This window comes from Polyodon spathula, chromosome 3, assembly GCF_017654505.1.
Source record: "Polyodon spathula isolate WHYD16114869_AA chromosome 3, ASM1765450v1, whole genome shotgun sequence".
Taxonomy (NCBI): domain Eukaryota; kingdom Metazoa; phylum Chordata; class Actinopteri; order Acipenseriformes; family Polyodontidae; genus Polyodon; species Polyodon spathula.
This window is the reverse complement of record NC_054536.1, coordinates 43,378,853-43,403,969: the sequence shown is the minus strand read 5'-3', so window position 1 is coordinate 43,403,969 and position 25,117 is coordinate 43,378,853. Positions and strand designations below refer to the sequence as shown.

The window sequence follows — 25,117 nt, the reverse complement described above, 5'->3', positions numbered from 1 at the left end:
AGCAATTTAAGTCGGTGGTATGTGCTTGATTTTGTGTCTGCCTTTGTCCAGCTTTAACAACTTTGTTTAGAAAGTATTGTATGTAAAGTATGTTAGTAACGTGGTCTTGAAATCTGAATGCTATATAAATTCATTGTTTAACAGGAAAGTGTGTAACAGTTAAGTTTATTAGAATAAATTATGATGGGCTATTGTAGTCTTTACTCTGTTGGCTAGTGGAGAAAATGTGTTTAACAGCTGAATTGGGGTAAAAGCTGTTTAGGCTGCACTTGTAGATCTCTTGACCTACCCTATCCTAATACTATGCACTGGATTTGCTGAAATAGGGGCCACATTATTGCATTGTAACACGGTATAATACTGCCCTAAATCACCTGTAAGTCACCTTGGATAAAGGCATCTGCTAAATAAATCATCATAATAATAATAATAATAATAATAATAATAATAATAATAATAATAATATGAAAAGTGTTGTCAGTCAGAATACAGTAATAGGATTCTACTGCTGCTGGGGGTTTAATAGGATCCCCAAGCTCTCTGCCTTTTTTCTGCCTCCCCATTTGTTTGGGCCACCAGCCACCGCTGTTCAGAAACTGATCCATGTTTTATTTCACAGGCGGTTAAGTCAGAGGCCAACTGCAGAAGAATTGGAACAGAGAAATATTCTCAAACGTAAGTAACAGAGCACAATGTATATAATCTGGGATGCAGATTTCTGTAGTCTTATTTTATTGCATCATTATCTCATTTCTATTTTAAAAACTGCAGAGACTAGTGAAATGGTTTTATCAGGAAATTCTTCTAACATTTCAGAGGAGTTTGAACTGAAGTAAGCCAAACAAATTATCTTTTTGTGGAGAAGGGAATTCCATTTCTAGAGTTATTAAAAAAAATATTAATTCTTCAACTGGAGTTGTGCTTGTTTGTTTCACATTTATTGACTTACCATTTAAAATAATTTCGGTGATTTGGTATGGTTTGTGTGTTCAATTCCAAACACAACATATCTTTCCAAAAATGTATTCAGGTTGTTATGGCTGTAACTGTTTACCCTTTTAAAAGCTAGGTCATTCCTGTATAGATAAAGACACAGTGGCTTCTGTAATTAATTGATCTGCTTCAATGTTCACAGAAATGTGGATGGATAGAGTTTATTTTTATTGCTATCAAATTACAGTTGTGGGAATGCCAGTGTCTTTTCACTGTATTGGTTCATTATTGACCTCATGATATCAGTTTAATAACTATAACACACACACACACACACACACACACACATATATATGTTTTTTTTACACAACAGTACTCGCACATGTTTGGTTACCATCATACCTGTTGCATGAAAACAGAGTTTAATAATCCAGCACCTCTGCACTTAAGCATTTATATATCAGCTGATATCCCATACAGCCTTTATACATGAACCCACAATATCTCTCACAAGCACCTGGGTACATATTTTGACGATATCTCAACAAAAGGAATAGTTTTTTTTTTTTTGGTCCATATGTATAACTTATTATGTATTATATATCACCTTCCAGTATACACTATAATAATACGTCAAATTGACTGAATGATAATACCCAAAAATAATCTTAATATTTTTTTTAATAAAGTAGTCAGCGCAAATATAGTATTAGGCGGTGGATTGCTCCGATCGTCAGCTTATTTTGAACCCCTGCATTCATTGTCACTATTTTTGCTTTGAAAATATCTGGCTATTTTTTTAGCAGTCATTTTAACGTTTTAGCCTCTGGAGTGCTTAACACAGAAAACCCACCCCTTCAACTCTCTAACTGGTTAAATGTTGTGTCAAGATTTAACACAGTTGTCATGTGGTTCCAAGATAATTTTCCACCCAACAAGGCGCAAGTGAACTCGTCTGCTACAAGCGCAATCAGTCCTTTTTGTTAAAGTCAAAGTAACATCTGCAAGACGGGAGGATCAGGTTTTTTCAGTCGGTTGGTGATAGCCACTTTGTCGGGCCTGCCACATGGCTGAAAAGACCTGGGGAGAACCTTGTGTATGTGTGCGTGTGTGTGATATATATATATATATATATATATATATATATATATATATATATATATATATATATATATATATATATATATATATATATATATATAGACACACACACACAGTGCTCCCTCGCTACAAGACTCTCGGTTATAAAGCTCCTCGGATATAACGCTCCTACAGCATTCATGCAATATTTCTACAGTAAATACAGTACCGGTGTTGTTCAAACTGTAAACAACTTCTCAGTCTAACTAACATTTCTGTCTCTCCTTTTTGATACAGTATCTGAACTGAAGAAAAGCTGCACTGGCAATTTATAACACAGACCTCTTATTCAGCATTTGTTTTATAACTAAATAAATATTAGGCTTATTACGTGCTTATCTTTCTTAATGTATTTACTTTTTTGCTGCGAGAGGAGCTGCAGCTTTTTCCGGGAGATGAGACGCTTCAGCTTCTCTTCAGCCCCTCTCAGTCAGCCAAGCCACGGGCGAGCCCATCCCCTCTTCCCCTCTCCCAACCCACTCTCCTTCTTGCTCTTGGTTTGCTTGTCTGTCGCTTCGAACTGAACTCCCAAATGCCGTTTAGCCAGGCTATTTATAGTTTAAAAACTGCTAATTAAAATGATCCATGAGTGGGAATGTTACTTTTTTTTTTTTGGTAAATAATATAGCGTTGATTACATGGTGCTTTATGCATGGTTAATTCACAGAAAGTTACATTTTTGCTTCACTGTATATGCATTATAATGAGGGAGTTATTTTGTTTTTTAACACTCTATACAGTGTTCCCTCGCTATAACCGGGGTCTCGTGGGGACACACAATAATGAGCGATATAACCGAAGAGTGTTATAAATGGGGGAGGGGTTGGGGGGCGCTGCTGGACACATAACAACCCACTTAGACTAAAAAATTCTCCCTCTCAATAATGCACATATAGTGAAGCAAAAATGTAACTTTCCATGAATTAACCTTGCATAAAGCACCATGTTTTGTTGTTTAATGGTTACATGCTATGTACAACAATAAAAAAAAATAATACTGTAACATAGAGCATGTTTAACTTGTTCCATCATTTACAGCAAGGAATGAACAAGAGGAGCAGGATGAAAGGCGAGAAATCAAAAGAAGGTTAAGCCGAAAGGTATGAAAGGAATGTTTTTTCTTTACCTTATTTTTAATTGTATTTTTTTTAATTTAATTGTTATCTTTTGATTTGCAATTGTTCTTTAGTGTTGTTTACTTTAATAATGAACGCCACGTTTCTCTTCTAACATATTTGTTGGATGTTTTTTGGGTTTTTTTTTGTATTTTATTTCAAATTACCTTATAGCCAGTGGATACCTCTCTCTATGACACTCCAGGGTGTGTGTTGTTGTTGATAGCACCACTTCAATGGATATCAACAACACGGTTCTATTCGGCTGTTGTCAGCAGCATCTAGAGATGACACTGTTCTTAAAAATGACTACCATATTTGAGCCAAGGTTAGTAGAGTGGCAAAAATCCAGTCATCTGTTACTTTGAAGATACTTAAGCAGGCATTACAATAAATGCTCTTACATAACATCAACCTGTACACAGTACAACTCAGCATAAATGCAATAATTATGAGCAAGCCCTGTGCGGTTGTGAGAACCTGCAGTTGATCTGTAACCTAAAACATGATCCGTTCATAAATATATAACCCCAAAATAAAATGGAATATTGCTAAATTCAGTGCAGGTGGACCCGCTTTATATCATGGTTGCCGTGCAAGGATGGTTAATTATAAAAACTGGTTTTGACTTTCATCTATGACAGCTCAAGACGAGCACAAGAAAAAAGGGCAGTGTTTTAGTAAGGTATACGTTCATTGACAGAAAATCATTAGAAAAAAGTATGTTTTGTGTAATTTGCATGTAAATGTAACCGGGGGTTCTGCAAGCCAGCACTCCTCTGTGCTTGCCACCACGTCTATGGAGCTCTGGGTGGTTGTGTTGTGTGGTGAAGTCTTTCCTTGACCTTGCTAGACCAGCTGTGTTGCATTGCTCATTAAAGGACACTGAGACAGTAAGGGTCTTTATTTTCTTAGGACTGCAAAATAGTTCAAATGAAGTAAATCGTCACATGTTTCTGGTCCTTTTATTTCCTCCACTCAGCCGAGAATGACTGAAGGGTGTAGAGATTATGACCTGACCAAAACACCCCAATCAAAAAATGCAATACAAAAGTGCAGGTTATATCTCCCAAGTTTCCCAGGGAACAGAGAACTATATACAATCAACTGGGGACTAGGATTTTGGTGGAAAATACATTCATGCTATATAAACAAATGCAAACACTCTTTATAACAAAACTGTACAGTAGTTTATCACAGCATAATTTTGTCATTAGAAAAAAATGACGTTTTCTGTCATTTATTATGCATGTAGTAAATGTATGCAAACAATTTTAAAACAAAAAAAACTCACAGAATTGACTGTACAGTATAATTTTTGACAATCCAAAAAATAAAGGTTTGTTTCATTTACTGCGAATGTAAACAAATGCAAACTATATATATATATATATATATATATATATATATATATATACACACACACACACACACACACACACACACACACACACACACACACACACACACACACACACACAAGTAGGTTTCATTCAGTGCAGACCATGGATTGAAATTTTGTTGATTCTATTTCAATCCAGATGGGGGCTATGAAGATGAGTGGGATTGTATTCATGTGCCAGTTTTGCTGCTTGTTCTCCCTTTTCAAGATCTTGTATTATATTTAGCTTTGTATCAACAGAAAGAACAATTTGTTTTCTCTTGCACTTGTTAGACTCTAGTGCTTTATTTACTCTACTCAACGGGCCTTCGTCAGGTCTTCTTAACAATCGTTTAATTACATTACCACTTCTAATAGGAGTTAAAACTTTTTCAGTCGCTATAAACTTTAAACTTGAAGCAGAGCCATGATTCATGGCTTTGTAATGTCTCACAGTGACATAATCCATATTGTTATTTCTGATTGCAGCTTTGTTTTCTGCTATGCATATATTTTTTTTTGTTTGTTTGTTTGTCTTATATATGCTAGCCCACAAGGGCATTTAAGCATATACATGAGCTGAATTACAGTTAACGGTATGTAGGAACGATTTTAAGAGTTGTTGCTTCTCAGCGTTGAATTTAGGAACGCAGCCATTGTGAAAGACTGCAAGAAAAATAAAATGCCTATTTTTTCACAGTAAATTGCAAGAAGCTGAAAGCAACTTTTATTTTTTGCATACGAAATCAGCTCTCAATCCACTAATGCCCACCATTGTTACAGTACACATTCCAAACACACACTCATTTTTCAGTTCCCAAAATATTTTTAAGATGGAAAACTGTGTATAGACAGAACAATCCCAACCACTATGTCTCCCATGTGAACCATTTAAAATGTTTTAAGTAGACAGAAAAGAAATGTACTTTAATATATTCGCAGTGAGTGCACTTCAAATAGTTTTAAAGAAGGTATTCTTCTCACAATATGAAAATAAACAGATCCCACAATATAACCCCAGCAGGAAAGACTGGTGCCCTGACAAGACAACTGTGTTATAGATTCTTTGCAAATTCACTGTGCACAATATTTTCAGGGGCTAATAATGGAAGATAAAAGCCATGCAGTTCTGGGGCTCCAGCCAAATGCTCCCGCAGAGGTGCACAAAATGGACATACAAAAAAAGATTAAAAACAATTAGTTTTTAAGTGGTTTGGTTGTTTACATGTACTGTACCATAGACATCTTTCTTCCCAGGACCCTTTTGAAATTACTATTCTGGTAAGTAAATATCTCTGAACAATGGGCCTGTCACAACCAGTCTGTCTATTAGTTGCCTATGTGTTTTGGACAAGCACACGCTACAGTGGCTTGCGAAAGTATTGACCCCCCATTTTTCCTATTTTTTTGCCTTACAACCTGGAATTAAAATTGATTTTTATTTTGATTTCATGTAATGGACATACACAAAATAGTCCAAATTGGTGAAGTGAAATGAAAAAAATAACTTGTTTAAAAAAATTCTAAAAAATAAATAACGGAAAAGTGGTGCGTGCATATGTATTCACCCCCTTTGCTGTTAAGCCTCTAAATAAGATCTGGTGCAACCAATTACCTTCAGAAGTCACATAATTAGTTAAATAAAGTCCACCTGTGTGCAATCTAAGTGTCACATGATCTGTCACATGATCTCAGTATATATACACCTGTTCTGAAAGGCCCCAGAGTCTGCAACACCACTAAGCAAGGGGTGCCACCAAGCAAGCGGCACCATGAAGACCAAGGAGCTCTCCAAACAGGTCAGGGACAAAGTTGTGGAGAAGTACAGATCAGGGTTGGGTTATAAAAAAATATCCGAAACTTTGAACATCCCACGGAGCACCATTAAAGCCATTATGAAAAAATGGAAAGAATATGGCACCACAACAAACCTGGCAAGAGAGGGCCGCCCACCAAAACTCACGGACCAGGCAAGGAGGGCATTAATCAGAGAGGCAACAAAGAGACCAAAGATAACCCTGAAGGAGCTGCAAAGCTCCACAGTGTAGATTGGAGTATTTGTCCATAGGACCACTTTAAGCAGTACACTCCACAGAGCTGGGCTTTACAGAAGAGTGGCCAGAAAAAAGCCATTGCTTAAAGAAAAAAATAAGCAAACACATTTGGTGTTCGCCAAAAGGCATGTGGGAGACTCCCCAAACATATGGAAGAAGGTACTCTGGTCAGATGAGACTAAAATTTAGCTTTTTGGCCATCAAGGAAAACGCTATGTCTGGTGCAAACCCAACACCTCTCATCACCCCGAGAACACCATCCCCACAGTGAAGCATGGTGGTGGCAGCATCATGCTGTGGGGATGTTTTTCATCGGCAGGGACTGGGAAAATGGTCAGAATTGAAGGAATGATGGATTCTTGAGGGAAACCTGTTTCAGTCTTCCAGAGATTTGAGACTGGGACGGAGGTTTACCTTCCAGCAGGACAATGACCCTAAGCATACTGCTAAAGCAACACTCGAGTGGTTTAAGGGGAAACATTTAAATGTCTTGGAATGGCCTAGTCAAAGCCCAGACCTCAATCCAATTGAGAATCTGTGGTATGACTTAAAGATTGCTGTACACCAGCGGAACCCATCCAAATTGAAGGAGCTGGAGCAGTTTTGCCTTGAAGAATGGGCAAAAATCCCAGTGGCTAGATGTGCCAAGCTTATAGATGCATACCCCAAGAGACTTGCAGCTGTAATTGCTGCAAAAGGTGGCTCTACAAAGTATTGACTTTGGGGGGGTGAATACTTATGCATGCTCAAGTTTTCTGTTTTTTTGTCTTGTTTCTTGTTTGTTTCAGAATAAAAAATATTTTGCATCTTCAAAGTGGTAGCCATGTTGTGTAAATCAAATGATACAAACCCCCAAAAAATCTGTTTGAATTCCAGGGTAAGGCAACAAAATAGGAAAAATGCCAAGGGGGGGGGGGTCAATACTTTCGCAAGCCACTGTAGATGTTCATTCCCTTCAGTCAGCCTGTATGCATATTCATGTTCTTTCTTGAAGGGGACTAGTTCAAACATGAACAGGACAACACATTCTGTTGTCTTGGTTATCCAAAGGATTATTGGGAAAATATACTAATACTGATATACACAGGAATTTAGACCTAACCAAGAAACAGACACAATAAAATTTGCACCATCTTTATGTATGAAATAATGAAATCTGAATTATGATGGGACTTGCAGAAATTTCATGACAAATGGATCAACTTATCCACACATACTGTACAACTACTGCATTTTATCAGAGCATGAATGTGATTTGTAATCACTTCACTTTTTAAGGCTTACTGTAGTCTGGCTATATTTCTGCATAACAGTGCAGCAAATCAAACTATCAATCCACAAACAAAAAACAAACAGCAAAAAACAAACATATAACCAACAACCCCTTTGAAATTGACAAAACACAACCAATACCCCACTTTTCTTTCCTGTCTATGATTCTTGTGCTTCACTTGCAAATAGACATTTTGTTCCCATCAGAGCGTAAGCGCAAAAAACCTCTGGCACCGCTCCTGCTCTAACACACGCTCCAAAAGATGTTTTTGAACCATGTTAATTGCAAATTTCACAAAGCTTACACAATTAAACAGATCTTTAACCACATGGTATGTGCCAAAGGGTCAGTGTATGTTAGGATCCTAAGCAGAAATATTTCCCCATCGGTTTGGGGTTAAATTACTTTTTTAAATAGCAGAAATCATGTCGTGTTCGGCTTGGGGTTGTCTTGCGAATTATCCCATCGGGATGCAGAAGATTCAGTTTACCCAAAGCGTTTTCATTAATTCATGTAAAAATGAGATTGAATTATTCTACAGGGAAAGAAATATAATCAATAATAATAATAATAATAATAATAATAATAATAATAATAATAATAATAATAATAATAATAATAATAATAATAATAAAAACTTTAAAAACCTTGTTATTACTGTAATAAATATTTAGCAGACTTTTTGTGTGAATGTGTCAATTATAGTTATCAAATGTATTTTTGACAGAAATTAATGTTAATAATCAGTTTTACTAAAAACATAACAGTACTCACTGGAACCGGATCCCTGGTATTTGTATCCAGTTCGTCGCTTCCAAAGCAGGAACCGGGTACCCGATTTCAAAGAAACCAGTTCGCACATCTCTACATTTTGGAAGGGATTTACACTAGCACTGGAGCAGAGCAGACTGGGGAAATAAAAGCCTTTGAGCGAGCGGTTTCAAAGAGGAAGAGAACAAAGAGGTGTGTTTATTAATGCTCAACTTCGCTCACGTACTCTGGTTCTGGTTCCCTCAAATATAGGGTATCAGCATGTTGTGCTAGGAAGCACATGAGAGAAAATACACAGGAAAATATAAAACAAATCTTTGTTCAGTCATTTTTTGTGCAAAGACTGGCTCCTCATAAGTAGGGTGAAAACTGTAATATACATAATGTCCACTGAAATGCAGTTTTATTTTAAGAAAAAAAGATTACACAACAAAGTAACTCTTAAGCTCTTTTTGTAACACAATGCTGCTGTAGACAGGTTATCTATACTTAGCTTTAGCTTAAAAGAAAAGTAGAGTTGAAATTGCTTTGGCGATATAAAACAGCAGAAAACAACAAATAAATAAAAGAAAACTTTCGACTTCTCATGGACAGAGTACGCGGCAACTTCAGTAACTATTAACGGCGAGTCAGTGATGGAAGAGCTATGCAGCATCAAAACAGTACTAGAAGTACTGCTACAATCCACCACTGAGGTAAAACATGCAGTGGACAAGCTGACAGAGACAGAGAGCAAGAGATTACCAATCAAACCGACTGTTTATTAAAAAATTGCCGACTGAGTTATTTCAAACAGACAAATTCAAGAAGGGCTCAGCACCTGAGGTAGAGCATGCACATAGAGTAGAGAGACAGTCAGTTAACCAGAGCAACAGCCCCAGGCCAGTAATAGCAAAACTATTACGTTTTCAGGACAAGCAAAAAATAATGACTTTAGCACAACAGAAGTTCACATCAGGGAGTTCGCGTCTCCATATATGGAGACTTTTCCACAGTAGTACAAAGGAAAAGGATGGAGTACACGCACATTAAGAATTTCTTTCAGTAGAAGGATGGAGTATGCGCACATTAAGAAGTTCTTTCAATAGAAGGATGGAGTACACGCACATTAAGAAGTTGTTTCTGTAGAAGGATGGAGTACACGCACATTAAGAAGTTCTTTCAGTAGAAGGATGGAGTACACGCACATTAAGAAGTTCTTTCAATAGAAGGATGGAGTACACGCACATTAAGAAGTTCTTTCAATAGAAGGATGGAGTACACGCACATTAAGAAGTTCTTTCAGTAGAAGGATAGAGTACACGCACATTAAGAAGTTGTTTCAGTAGAAGGATGGAGTACACGCACATTAAGAAGTTGTTTCAGTAGAAGGATGGAGTACACGCACATTAAGAAGTTGTTTCAGTAGAAGGATGGAGTACGCGCACATTAAGAAGTTCTTTCAATAGAAGGATGGAGTACACGCACATTAAGAAGTTCTTTCAATAGAAGGATGGAGTACACGCACATTAAGAAGTTCTTTCAATAGAAGGATGGAGTACACGCACATTAAGAAGTTCTTTCAGTAGAAGGATAGAGTACACGCACATTAAGAAGTTGTTTCAGTAGAAGGATGGAGTACACGCACATTAAGAAGTTGTTTCAGTAGAAGGATGGAGTACACGCACATTAAGAAGTTCTTTCAATAGAAGGATAGAGTACACGCACATTAAGAAGTTGTTTTAGTAGAAGGATAGAGTACACGCACATTAAGAAGTTGTTTTAGTAGAAGGATAGAGTACACGCACATTAAGAAGTTCTTTCAATAGAAGGATAGAGTACACGCACATTAAGAAGTTGTTTTAGTAGAAGGATAGAGTACACGCACATTAAGAAGTTGTTTTAGTAGAAGGATAGAGTACACGCACATTAAGAAGTTGTTTCAGTAGAAGGATAGAGTACACGCACATTAAGAAGTTCTTTCAATAGAAGGATGGAGTACACGCACATTAAGAAGTTCTTTCAGTAGAAGGATGGAGTACACGCACATTAAGAAGTTGTTTCAGTAGAAGGATGGAGTACACGCACATTAAGAAGTTGTTTCAGTAGAAGGATAGAGTACACGCACATTAAGAAGTTGTTTTAGTAGAAGGATAGAGTACACGCACATTAAGAAGTTGTTTTAGTAGAAGGATAGAGTACACGCACATTAAGAAGTTGTTTCAGTAGAAGGATGGAGTACACGCACATTAAGAAGTTGTTTTAGTAGAAGGATAGAGTACACGCACATTAAGAAGTTCTTTCAATAGAAGGATAGAGTACACGCACATTAAGAAGTTGTTTTAGTAGAAGGATAGAGTACACGCACATTAAGAAGTTGTTTTAGTAGAAGGATAGAGTACACGCACATTAAGAAGTTCTTTCAATAGAAGGATAGAGTACACGCACATTAAGAAGTTGTTTTAGTAGAAGGATAGAGTACACACACATTAAGAAGTTGTTTTAGTAGAAGGATAGAGTACACGCACATTAAGAAGTTGTTTCAGTAGAAGGATGGAGTACACGCACATTAAGAAGTTGTTTCAGTAGAAGGATGGAGTACACGCACATTAAGAAGTTCTTTCAGTAGAAGGATGGAGTACACGCACATTAAGAAGTTGTTTCAGTAGAAGGATGGAGTACACGCACATTAAGAAGTTGTTTCAGTAGAAGGATAGAGTACACGCACATTAAGAAGTTCTTTCAATAGAAGGATAGAGTACACGCACATTAAGAAGTTGTTTTAGTAGAAGGATAGAGTACACGCACATTAAGAAGTTGTTTCAGTAGAAGGATGGAGTACACGCACATTAAGAAGTTGTTTCAATAGAAGGATGGAGTACACGCACATTAAGAAGTTCTTTCAGTAGAAGGATGGAGTACACGCACATTAAGAAGTTCTTTTGGGAGAGTGATGCCTGATATGGTGTGACCTATCGTGCATTGATGAAAGCCCCATACAAAAAACAAACCTTAATTTACGTGAAAGAAGCAGAAAGTTTCATCAAGGGTACTTTTCACCACGTTTTTCCCAGGAAAGAAAAAATAGAAATTTAATAAAACAAACATTTCATATATGAGGGACCCTATAACTTATCCTTTAATAATATTACAACTAAATCATTTTTCATTGTAATACAAAAAACACCTTCCCTAAGGTTTTTCTAACCCAGTAAAAAGGGAAAAAATATTTATTTACTTTAAGTTAAGTTAAGTTTAAGTTAATTGTGATATAACACTAGTGCAGGAATCACATCTAACTGAAAGTGAAAGAGAGAAACTGGTTGGGTGGGTCATGTATACGCAACCTGTTATAACTTTAAGTCGAGAGGTACATTGATTCTAATTGGCAGCTGGTTGAAATTTGGTTTAATTGACTTAATACAAGGTGATGATGGCATATTTATAGTCATTAATACCAAATTATTTGATAAACAGTTGATTAGAGCAAATGTTTATGCACTTAACACTAACACTGTTTTTTGTCGTTTAAGTGGGGAGATGCGCCTATAATATTAAGAGATTTTAATGCAGCTATAGATGAATATGTGGATAAATCAAATTTTCCTAAACATAAAAAAGACAATGCAATGCTTACAAATATTTGTAAACAACTGAGTCTTGTAGATATATGGAGAGCTTTTAACGCGTTGTCTAGAGAATACTTTTTTCCCCGTGCTCATAAAAGATTTTCAAGAGTAGATCATTTTTTTTGTTTCAAATTCTATATTGAAAGACATTAAATTAAAACATTAAAGTAATTCATACTTCTGTCCGTGCTCCATTATCAATCACAATGGCATCAGCACTTATCCATTCAGGATGTATTGATGTATTACTAGATAACACAACCTTAACCAATATCTTGGGCACTGTAGCACCGCTAAAATCTAAAAGATTCTCCCCCCCCGTTCAGTGACACAACATGTGTCCTCAAACAAACATGTCGTAAATTTGAACATAGATGGAAAGCCACAATATTACAAGTTTGTTTGTTGTTTTTTTTTACCTTGCCTGGAAAGACAGTGTCTTGAATTAAAGGCTGCACTATTCTCTGCCAGGTCAGCTTGTTACTCAAACTTAATAGAAACAAATAAAAGTAATCCTTGATTTCTTTAACACAATAGCTCTACTTACAAACCAGCAAAAAGAGCCTTTTACGAAAACATCAGTAAGAGCAAACAGTGATGACTTTATGAATCACTTTAATAATAAAACTGCTGATATAAGAAACCAGATATCAAACATTGCGGCCAAATCCAATGACCCAAATTCAAATACTAACACTGCTACTCACATTTTTGATTATTTTTCTTTATTGAGCCAATTGAATTGAACTAATCTAGTTATTAAGGCAACACCTACTACTTGTTCATTAGACCCAATTCCTACTAAACTATTGAAAGAAATGTCATCTTGGATTGATTTTACATCTTGGATACGATTTTACTGTTCCTGGCTCATTTAAGGTTGCCCTGGTAAAACCACTGCTTAAAAAACCTACTTTGGATCCAGGAGTTCTTAATAATTGTAGGCCCATTTCTAATCTCCACTTTTTATCAAACGTATTAGAGAGAGTGGTGGCAAATCAACTAAACTCATTCCTTGCAGCATGTAATATATATGAGAAATTTCAGTCAGGCTTCACTCCTGGTCACAGTACTGAAACGGCCATTATCAAAGTGGTAAACAATGTGCTGTTATCTTCTGACTCAATCGCCAACACTATAAGAACCTGCAGCTTTCACAGAGTCGGGTCGTTGGTTTCAGGGTGGAACCAGAAACGTGAGTCGTGAGACAAGATAGTCAGTCTTAAAATAACAATTGCTGTGCATGCTAGTTTAGACTAGCACGAGACTTGTTTTTTCCGTGTGTGTTTGTTTTGTTTGTCTGTTTTGGCCGATGTGCCGTTTTGTTTGGAGTACGTGTTCTGTTTTGTTTAAACCTTTTGTTCATGTATTATTAAGTGCACGAGCAGCGCTTTTCATACCCTGCAGTACTGACTGTCTGTGTCCATTCTCTTCCGGGTCTGACCATCAGCCATCCTGGTCACATATACATGATTACTACTATTGACTTTTTACTGTATGTTTTATTGCTTTTATTATTTTACTGTACTTATGTATTTTATTGTATTTATTAATTTGTTGGTCTGCTTCTAATGCTTACTGCTATGTATATTTTCTTGTTGTGCCCATGTGAAGCACTTAGTGGCAACTTGTTGCAAAGGGTGCTATATTAAACAAAGGTTGATTGACATCCACATTTTGCACATGCAAAGTAAATGGAGATTTAACAACTCATTGGTTAATGATAACACATGTGTAGACTTCATTAAAAAGCCAATAGAGTTTCTCCAAATATTTTATGGGACACCCTTAAAGCCTTTATTGAGGCAGAATTATAAGTGATACTTCAGCCAAAAAAAGTATCACTGGAAAATACTAACACTAGAAAATAGAATTAGAGAAGCTGAAGGAAAGTTTCCTTTGAAATATACTGAACTGATTATGCTTAAATTACAGTTAAATAACATATTAACTCAGAGAACTGAATTTTATTTAACATATAATCAAAGAAACTACAAAATGGTATTGCAAAAGTATGTACAGTATTTCATGTTAGATTTCCAAATGTCACATTTTTTAATTTGTCAGTTTTTTGTTAAGAATATGAAAAACTACAAAGCGGTATGTAATTCTGTACTGCCCTTTAACACCTGTAAGGTTTTATTCAGCGGTTTCATTAACCTTTATAATGCAAAGTTAGGTAATTTTATAGGTTGATGCAAAACTTTTGGCCATAGCTGTACAATTTTGAAAGAGTCATTGTGTCATTTGGTTACTTCATTTAAACTCTTTGACTGCTTGTTTTTCAGCTGAGTCAGAGGCCTACAGTAGAGGAGCTGCGAGAAAAGAGGATCCTGATCCGCTTCAGTGACTATGTGGAGCTGGCCGATGCACAAGACTACGACAGGCGTGCAGACAAGCCATGGACGCGGCTAACAGCAGCTGACAAAGTAAGGGGAAAAGAGACTTCACCTGACCAAAAACAAAAAGTACAAAAACCCAATTAAGCATTGTAGTATTACAGCATCCTTCTAGTTGGCTAGTCATGGGACACTATTTTGTAGATTTAAATTACAGCAGGTCATAAGGTTCCTGATAATTAAAATAGGTCCCTTTGTGTAAACAAATAAATACAAAAATGCAAACTACAGTAGCTCAAATTTAATTTCGGTCCCTAAAAAAAGTCCCATTAAGTTAAAACGTCATCTCTATCTTGTCAAAAAACAATGCTTTTGAATATGCAGCCTTCTGCTATCTAGTGAGTCAATTATTTTGTCTCATTTTGTTTGCTATGGGGATTTTCATTTTGTATCAGTGGTGGCATATTAAAGAAATGCTTACAAACAGAGGCAACGATTCTCATTGCTGGAGAAGTAAATGTCAGTATGCTCACAATTGCTCCTGGTGTGAATCTGCAAATATATTTTTTTCCATTTTAATGAGCATACAAATACTTTATTATATAGATTCACGTTTAAACAAACAACCTCCTCATACAGCATTTCAGCGGATAATTATTTAGTATTAGTCTTTCAGCAAGTAAAAAAAAAAAAAAAAAAAAAAAATTAATTAGCTGAAAAGGGTCAAGAACGGAAAGGTTTGTGCTGCCATTATTTGGCATTGAGACATCGTAAGGCATTTTCTACTTCCATTGCAGAGCTAACACTTTTATAACATCCACAGTAACTCAATACAGCAACAGTGGCATATTGCAGCAATAACACCACATTAGAAAGAAGCCGATAGCTACGCTGCCAGATTTTAGGTTACGCAAAATTGCGGATTAAGCCGAACAAGAGTCCTGGAGCAATTGGACCAACATATTGTATCTCTTGTGATTTATGGAAATGGGTCAGGCTGTCACGTGAAATCATGTTGGAAGTAGTAATATACCCCTTTTCTAAACAATATTAACTTCATAAAATGCATATTTTCCTCTGTAAAGAAAGTCTGCAAAATAGCCCCAAGTTTTAAACATTCTCATTTTTATGCAGTGTCTCATACTTGGAATACTACTGCATTGGAGTTTCTATTTGTTTTTGTGCATAAGAGGCTACACAAATCTAAATACAGTATAGTTTACAGTAAGTGCAATAATACTAATTGAATCCAATATGAACTAGGATTCAACACGTTAGGATTACAACAAGTTATATCTACAGTGACATGGTAGTAATGCAATAGTGCTAGGATAGTGCATTAGCTGAGGATCCAGTAACGTGGTGCATAGGTCAGGCAAGTCCAGTGCATAGTAGGAGGGGTAAACCAAGAAATCGACAAGTGCAGTCTAAACAGGGGGGTCTTGAGGAGGCAGTGAGAGACAAAGCAGTCTTGAAGTTCTTCACTAGCTGGTTCCACCAGAGAGGTGCTAGAGAGGAGAAGCAGCGGGCACAGGAGGACGGAGAGTAGAGGGAAGGCATGACTAGTCAGCCAGTACAGGAGGAGCAGAGAGTGCGAGAGGGAGTGTAGAGAGACACAAGGGATCGGAGGTAGGAGGGGCAGTGTGGTGAAGAGAGCAGTAGGCAAGTAAACACTTGAATGGAATGCAAGCAAAGATGGGTATGAAGCAGAGGGGTAGCGTGAGAGTAGGGAGTTTGGAAGAAAACATGACGAGCAGCAGAATTTTGAATGAGCTGAAGGGGGCGGATAGCGGAAAACAAGGAGACCAGCAAGGAGAGAGTTAAGCCAATGTAACACGAGGCAAATTTTCCTGGCAACTGTTGCATCAAAAGAGTTGCTGGCAACCAAGTTGCTTCAACTTCTATGTAACACCAGGCAACTTCCAATGGCAACTTTTTCAGGAAACAATTAATACATTTTTTATAGAATGGTAATGTATCTCATAATGTAGGTGCATAACCAGTATGTAGTCTTACAACAATAAAAGTTAAGTGAATAAAATGCTTATACAGTGGCTTGCAAAAGTATTCAGACCCCTGACCAATTCTCTCATATTACTGAATTACAAATGGTACAGTGAAATTTCATTCTGTTTGATATTTTATTTTAAAACACTGAAACTCTGAATAAGGTGTAAGGTGACATTGGTTTTATGTTAGAAAATATTTTTAAGAAAAATAAAAAACTGAAATAAAAAACTGAAATATATTGCTTGCATAAGTATTCAACCCCTGTGCTGTGGAAGTTCCCAGTTTGCACCGATGAAAGAAATGGCCCTAACGAGGACACAATTACCTTACCATTGGCCTCCACATGTGAACCATTAAAGTTACTGTCACATTTTCTGGATAAAAACCCCACTGTTGAAGAATCATTGGTAAGGCTGTGAATCTGAAGGAAAATGAAGACCAAAGAGCATTCTACAGAAGTTAGAGATAAAGTAATACAAATGCATAGATTAGGGAAAGGGTACAAAATAATATCCGTGTTTGGATATCCCAGTGAGCACAGCTGGATCAATAATCAAGAAGTGGAAGCTGCATCACACCACCCAGGCACTGCCAAGAAAAGGCCATCCCTCAAAACTCAGTGCTCAAACAAGGAGGAGACTTGTGAGAGAAGCCACAGAGAGGCCAAAAATTACTTTGAAGGAGCTACAGAGTTCAATGGCTGGGAGTGGAGTAATGGTGCACCAGTCAACCATATCAAGAACACTGCATAACACTGGCCTGTATGGGAGGGTGGCAAGAAAGAAGCCGTTACTCAAAAAGTACCATCTGAAAGCACGTCTGAAGTTTGCCAGAAAGCATGAGAGCGATGTGGGAAAAGGTTTTGTGGTCAGATGAGACCAAGATAGAGCTTTTTGGCCAAAACTCAAAGTGCTATGTGTGGCGCAATCCTAACACTGCCCATGCCTCAAGACACATCATCCCTACAGTGAAGTATGGTGGTGGCAGCATCATGCTGTGGGGATGCTTCTCATCAGCAAGGAATGGGCATTTTGTTACAATTGAAGGAAGAATGGATGGAGCAAAATACAGGAAAATACTGCAAGAAAATCTGCTTCAGTCCACTAAAAAACTGAAGCTTGGGAGGAAATTCACTTTTCAGCAGGACAATGATCCCAAGCACAGGGCCAAAGCAACATTGAAGTGGCTCAAGAACAAAAAGGTGCATGTTCTACAGTGGCCCAGTCAAAGTCCTGATCTCAATCCCATTGAGAATCTGTGGCACTATTTGAAAATTGCGGTCCACAAGCGTCATCCAACCAACCTGAACAACCTGGAGCAAATCTGCCAAGAAGAATGGGCCAAAATCACTCCGACACTGTGTGCAAAGCTAGTACCTACTTACCCCAAAAGACTTAAAGCTGTTATTGCAGCAAAAGGTGGCTCTACCAAATATTAATGTGTGGGGGTTGAATACTTATGCAAGCAAGATATTTCAGTTTTTTATTTTTCTTAAAAACATTTCCCAACATAAAGCCAATGTCACCTTACAATAATTGATTCTGAGTTTAAGTGTTTTAAAATAAAATATCAAACATAACGACATTTCAATGTACCTTTTGTAATTCAGTAATATGAGAGAATTGGTCAGGGGTCTGAATACTTTTTCAAGGCACTGTATACGTGAGGCTGTGTATGCAATTCAAAAAGACAAATAATTTTGTGCATACATGAATTCAATATTAAGCCATACACTTTAATTCATGTATATGTACATACATAAATACAGATCTGTAAAGCAAAAACTATTCAATTTGCCCAAATGTTCAGACAATTCCTTCAAGGATTGTCTTCTTTTATCCCATTTGAAATATTCTTCATTTGAAGGAACCCATAAAAACCTGTGACCTGAAACAAAAGCACATTACAAATTGAAATAAATGTTTTATTTTATTTATCTATTATATGTGCACATCTATAGTTTATACACATTGTGGAAGGGTAATGGGTAATTCACTGTCATACACAGGAGACAGACAGGTGTAATTGAAACACCACACAGGTGCCCAGTTTTATTTCTTTACTGACTCTAGTCAGTGATTTGTTTTAGCCCGCAGAGGGTGCTGTTGTCTGTGGCCTGACTATCAACAATGATAGACAGGACCATGGAAATACCAATCCTGGTACTTAAGCCAGTTGCGGGCGCACTCGCATGTGCTCAAATAATAATGGAAAAACAAAAGGCGAAAATAAAACACTGTAATCAAACTACAAACAAAAGGTGCTGCACTTCGTAGCTTTACCACGGTCGTCGTTACCCGCACGACCCGAGTCACCGTCCTACACTCCCCGCTCCCTCAGCCTACTAGACACAGTACTTCAGGGTTCTGCCCAATGTTTCCCCGCTACCACTATGATTCTCTCGTTCCTGCCGGGTTGGTTTCTCCCGGCCGTTCATAGTCCCGGAACAGCGCTTCTAAAAGGGCAGACCCCACAAGTGATCAGGTGCTTGTCGCGAAGATTTCCCGGCTGACTCCCTTGTCGCAGCAGAGTGTTATTTTATAGGGCTAACAATTCCCCCAAGACCCACCTATCGGCCACTCAGAGAGAGAGAGGGAAAGCCACACCCCCTCTCTCCCACCTCCCCTTGTCACTGCCGTGACCCATAGGCGGGTGTTGGACGACTGCTGCCCTCTTCCTGCAGCCCCATGAACACGCCAGCAGAGTCAGCACAGATCTCCCCCTGTTACACATATATATATTTAGAAAAGTAAGCTCTGGTTACAGGAATTATGACAGTCTTAACTGAAGTTCTTTAAGCTTGTTTTAAATCGTTACTTTTATTTATTTATTTATTTTGTAGTCAACAAAAAATATTAATAGGCCACTGTCATCAAGTCTGATGCACTGTAACAGCTTATGTCAGAGATTTTTTAAAAAAAAATGTTTTTAAAATATTACAATATACCTTTCAATAAGCAGTCTACAGTCTTTCGTTTTATGGTTGAGTGGTTTAGTTTTGGAAACTCAATTTGGACATACTTTTACCCAACCTATAGCATTAGAATATGATGTAAATAAATTATATAAAACCTTGCATGTTGCCTTGGATAAAGGCGTCTGTTAAATGTCTAAATAATAATAATAATAATAATAATAATAATAATAATAATAATAATAATAATAATAATAATAATAATAATAAATTAAAACATTTTATTTTGTTTAATGGTTGAATACACAATAATGTATACATTTTAATGTACTACAATTAAGGCTTCTGGTTTTTGGTATTTTCGTGGTGTTTCCCTACTCACCTTACAGGTTTCTTTATTACAATTGAGAAATGTGTTCATTGTGAAATTAGTAACTGGTGTGATTCTTATTATGAATCGGTCTTTTATATCTGATTCGAATGTGATTGGAGTCAGACTACAGTTGTTTCATTAGGAACTAGTGGAGTGGCGATAAATAAGTTTTGCCAGCGCTTATGTATTTTAAACTAAATACGTCAGTGTGGCAATGTGGCCCGCCCCTGTGTGTATTTCAATGTTATATGTTGCGTGTTGTGTGTTAATGTTGGTCTATAGTAATACACAGGATATAAATGAGTCTGTGGAACACAAGTTGTTTAAAATGTATATTTGTATTTAGGCATGAGGATTTCACAGCACTTCACGTGCAGGTAAAATGTAATATGCGAGCACGGGGAATTGCACTTTATTAATTCACGTGCAGTTGTACCTAATGATTGATTAGCAATCGAGTCTCAGTACAGCTGCATAAAAGCAGCATGTTTTGTGTGTTCGGTGAGTGGACAACAGGATTGGAGACAGAGGTAATAATCATAGTAATAGTTCAAATATCAGCTCACTGAGTTTGTCTGTGTAGTCCGTTTTGTTTGTCTCTTTATTTTGGCAAAAGTACCGTGTCTTTTTTTTGTTTGTCTTTACAACCTTTATTTTCTGTCTGTTCATTATTAAATGCTGAGCAAAACCAATCGCTCAGCTCCACCCAACTCCACCTCTCTGTTGTTTATTTCCTGGTTCCTGTTTCTGGTCTGACGTCACCCAGTACAGCCGTCTTCGTGACAGTCAGTTATTAAAAAGAAGAAGCGCTACACTGTTTTCACAGGTGATAAAGAAATGTTTTAATCGTAGCGTGAGGCAACTTTAAAAGCCCATCTTATTACTTAGTAATTATTCAATATTTAGCAGACACCTTTAAACACGCCGTTTTACATGGTTTGTCAAAAATTTGAATACATTGTACTACATAAAAACATTGTGTTACATTGTACACATCCCACTTGGTGGTACAGTGACAACAGTTGCTTCTCAATTGTACCCGCTTCACTCTCCGCTAACATGGGACTCCACACATACTCTTCTCCCAGGCTTCACAGTACGGACTAGGCCTTGCCATTTTTTGAACTCTGTGAAATAATTTAACTAAACTATAACATAAATAACATGATTTAACATTTTAAATATGTATATAACTTACTTGAAAACCATTCGGTCAATGCAATCGCTTCGTTTGTTCCCACTGCGGTCTCTTTTTCGGTAGCCATGTTTTTTTTTTTCTCTCAGTTGGAGTCTAGAGGTCACACGACGTAAATCTGGATCATGACCGGTTGTTTCACTGAAGTTGCCAGAAACGTTGCAACAAAATCAAAATGATCAAGTTTTGAGCAACCTGGAGGAAATTGCTTGACAACGTCGCAGGAAACTAGTTGCTGCAACTGTTGCCTCAAACAAGGTGCTTGAAAGTTGCCTCATGTTACATCGGATTTACAGTAGTCCAATCTGGAGAGTACAAGAGCTTGAGCTTGGGTGGCATAAGTAGTGAGAAAAAGATGGATTCGATAGATGTTGCCAAGAAAGAAGTGTCAAGTGTGTGTCAGGGAAGAGATGTGTTGAAAGAAGAAGAGTGAGGGGTCAAGAATAACACCTAGGTTTTTAGCAGAAGGAGATAGAGAGAGAGAGAGCGGTAGTCAAGATATAGAGGTCAGAGGAAATAGAGGAAGCAGAAGGAAAGTAGAGGAGGTGAGATTTAGAGAGGGTGAGTTTGAGATAGTGAGAGGTATTCTGAGATGTGGGAGGAGATGTGGGAGTCAAAGGAGAGAAAGGAGAGGAAGATCTGGGCATAACTGAAGGCAGCTGCATTGCAGCAGCTCTGCAGATTACTTTTAAAATGCAAAAAACAAACCAAGATGTACTGGAATCCACAACAGAAGTGCAGTACGAAGACCATTGGACACTGAATTTATTCCTTTTCAACACGTGGCATCATGTATTTCATTTGATCTGATGTTCCCTGTACATGGATCTTTTGACAGGTCCAAAGTTAGTCATTGTTTTATTTATTGAGACAGTAAGGTAATACTATGGTATTCATTCTGGGTTTTATATATTGTATATGGAAGTCCAGAATTGTTCAAGACAAGTTTTACAGAGTACAAGAAAGCACCATGTTCTATTTGAACTCATTACAGAAAAAGTACAGTTTCCTGGGGTATATTAAATAAAAGCCTATATTTGACCTTGATAGACTTTGTACTACTTTTCTCATCCCAGAAATGTGCTTTTATTGCAGGCAGCTATCCGGAAAGAGCTCAATGAGTTCAAAAGTACTGAAATGGAGGTGCATGAGTCAAGTCGGCATTTAACAAGGTACAGATTGATCTGAGAGAGAACTTCTATTCAAAGAAAACAAAAACAAATAAAATAACAGTTCAGTTGTAAGTGCTGGTCCCTTGAAACAAGATACCTTGTGTGCTCTGTTAATTTATATGTGTTACACGAAGCAACTGAATAACTGCAAACACAAACTGGTTAAGAACCAGTAGCAGATTGACTTTGATTTATAATGAACTGTACATGCCCTGAGCAAAGCAAACAAACAATATAATGTTGCTAGTGCTAATAAGAAAATTGATTCTCAAGCTTTGATGATCATGCCTTTATGTGTAAAACTCTTTCTTTTCAGGTTTCATAGACCCTAGAAGTCTGCTATAAGAAGAAATGCCATATGGGCTTTTTATTTTCACAAAGAACCTTAAGTGCTGGAATTGTAATAGGTGCCCATGTCTACAATAAGGCCAGACGTCTTTTGAATTGCCTTTTTTTTTCTAAATACAACCAGTATATCCTTTAACATTATGTAAAAAAAAAAGACTACTGTTGGTTCTGCCACATTAAAACACATACTAATATTCAGGAGTCCCTGACAGAAGCAGGGAACAGATAATGTGCCACATCCAACAACGACTGGCTCTCTGCTGACTTCATAAATGTCTTGCTCCATCATATTAAGTATATATGTGAGTTTGTCTAATCAATCTTATCAGCGCAATGTTTGTGAAGCAAAACCTACCTTTCCTTGGAAGTGTCTGTAAGTCATCATGAGCTACATGCTTCGCCCAGCTGTGTTTAGTAACAGACCATTTGGCTCTTCACTGTCTTCCGTCAAAGGGTCAGAGCCTGTGTTTAATTTAAGGAGGGATGGCTGTGTCTTAAAACTGAGTATCATCACACAGCTCTCTTTTTTTCAATGTCGCTAGAAGGATTTCCATGCACTGTTTCAAGTCTTATCATAGATTCAATGTTCCTTACTAACATTGTTGGTGAAGTGGGATTGGCTTGAATTACACAATTCAGAAGTAATGATAATCATAACGATATTAATGCTAATAACAATAATACTAATAATACCATTTATTGCTAACTGTGAATTGAAAGTGCAGACAACTTGTTTGTTTGCCAGTGTTCCTGTATATTGTGTTCATACTACTGTCCTGTAAAGTTATCCTAACAATTTAACATATTCTTGGAGGTCTTTGGAAGGAGAACACTGCGTGCTATATTTGAAACTAAGATAAAGGAGAGTTCCCTATTTATTTAACTTTTACTCATTTGTTTTACAGTTGGTTGTTTCAAAATTACTTTTTTTATTAAAAATGTTGTTTGGTGTTCTTTTAATGAAAATAAACTCAAGCAAAGGTTTTATGAATAGAGCCCCCAGTTTGTGAAAATGATGTCATTTTATTTTATTTATTTTTTATTTTTGTCTGTGTGGTGGGGGAGGTTTGGGTGTAGAATGCCCTGCAAAATTGAAGCAGGGCGATACATGTATTTATTACACTTGCACTAAGACACTAAGATTTTGCTGAACATGAAGTTAACATTAGAAAACGAGCAAGACACTTATGCTTTTCCTGATCATTTCTACATTGGCACGAGGATTGTTATGTGGGAAATTCCTGAAAAATGTTAGCATTATTAAAAGAAAGGCATTTCTAACGGTTGTATTTAGACACTTGTTGCTGTATGAGAGTGCTTGCTTATTTTACAGCGTGACTGAATGACAAGCAGGCTTCAAGAAAGGAGAAAGTGTGCCTGCAGCTAAAACAACCTTTACAAAATGTAAAGCTGGTACCAAAAAGGTCTCTTTTTGAATAGTGTGCAAATAGTTAAAACTGAATTTTTGTAAACAGTCACCAAGTGAGTGGTGCACTGGGGTAAAAGCTTAGTACATCTGATAGTTTTCTGAAAGTGTTCAGTTCATGAAGAGAAAGGGTGTGAAATGACAAGAACTTGGCATACATATTTGAACATAGACAAGTTTATTCCCTGCACATTCACATATGTATTGTATAAAAAATTTGAAAAGTATATATATATATATTTACCACTGAAAAAAAAAAATCAAGATTTTGAAATAAATTTTTCTGTCATGTAAAATTTATTGTGGCCATCACAATCTTTTAAATTTTTGCAAAGTTGTAGTTACTTTTCTTTTTGCTTAATTACAAAGCATAGCCTAATGAACTATTTAAAATGCCCCAGAAAAAATATAAACAGAGAACCAAATGAACTGCCATCGTCACTCGATTAAGGGACACTATTTGAGCAATAACAAGTGAATTTCTTTTTTGTGCTTGTATGTGGTGCTGGTGGATGGAGTGGGTCATTTAACTGTCTTAAAATGTGTAATGACTTGTTAAATTAATGCCAGTTATAAGCTTAGAAGGTACAGATCCCAAAGGCACTGTTGCTCGTTGAAGGATCATTCAAAAGGTACAGTAAAAAGGTAATTGCACCCAGGATTCCTGCTTCAGTTAGAAATGTACAATATATTATTGGGTAAGTTGTTAAAAAGAATTGAGAAAACACTATTGGTTTGGGTGTTCTGAAGAATTCTATTTGACTAAAAGATCTGGAAACACCAAGTACAGTCATTTTAAAGCCATTTTATTTAGCTGCTCTTGCTTTCATGATGAAAATATACATCATCTACAACATTTACCAGAAACAGTACAGTGTCCTTGACCTCAAAAGGGAAGTTTGGCTGGTTTACTGCTTTAGTTTGACCTCTAAAAGGATTTACTCAATTTAAATATAGTCAAAGTCTATTTTATTTATAAAGATGAGCAATGTTATACTTTAGGTATTCTCCACTGTTTAAATGTCTACCAGTTGTGACATCCCATGCTTTCAATCCAAAACGCAC

General features: G+C 36.9%; 1 protein-coding gene across 4 annotated transcripts in view; it reads left to right on the top strand.

The window, feature by feature from the left end:
• LOC121313113 (phosphatase and actin regulator 1-like) overlaps positions 1-24,847 on the top strand; it is a 330,299-nt gene extending 305,452 nt beyond the window's left edge. For 3 of the 4 annotated variants that reach the window (XM_041245294.1, XM_041245292.1, XM_041245293.1), the window contains exons 9-13: positions 620-675; positions 3,112-3,173; positions 14,564-14,704; positions 22,202-22,278; positions 22,595-24,846. In XM_041245294.1, coding sequence (XP_041101228.1) covers positions 620-675; positions 3,112-3,173; positions 14,564-14,704; positions 22,202-22,278; positions 22,595-22,610 — 352 coding nt within the window. In that variant the 3' untranslated portion in view covers positions 22,611-24,846. Of the gene's footprint in view, positions 1-619; positions 676-3,111; positions 3,174-14,563; positions 14,705-22,201; positions 22,279-22,594 lie in introns of all 4 variants that reach the window. The other variant, XM_041245291.1, reaches the window with a different exon arrangement.
• Positions 24,848-25,117: the final 270 nt, after the last annotated feature.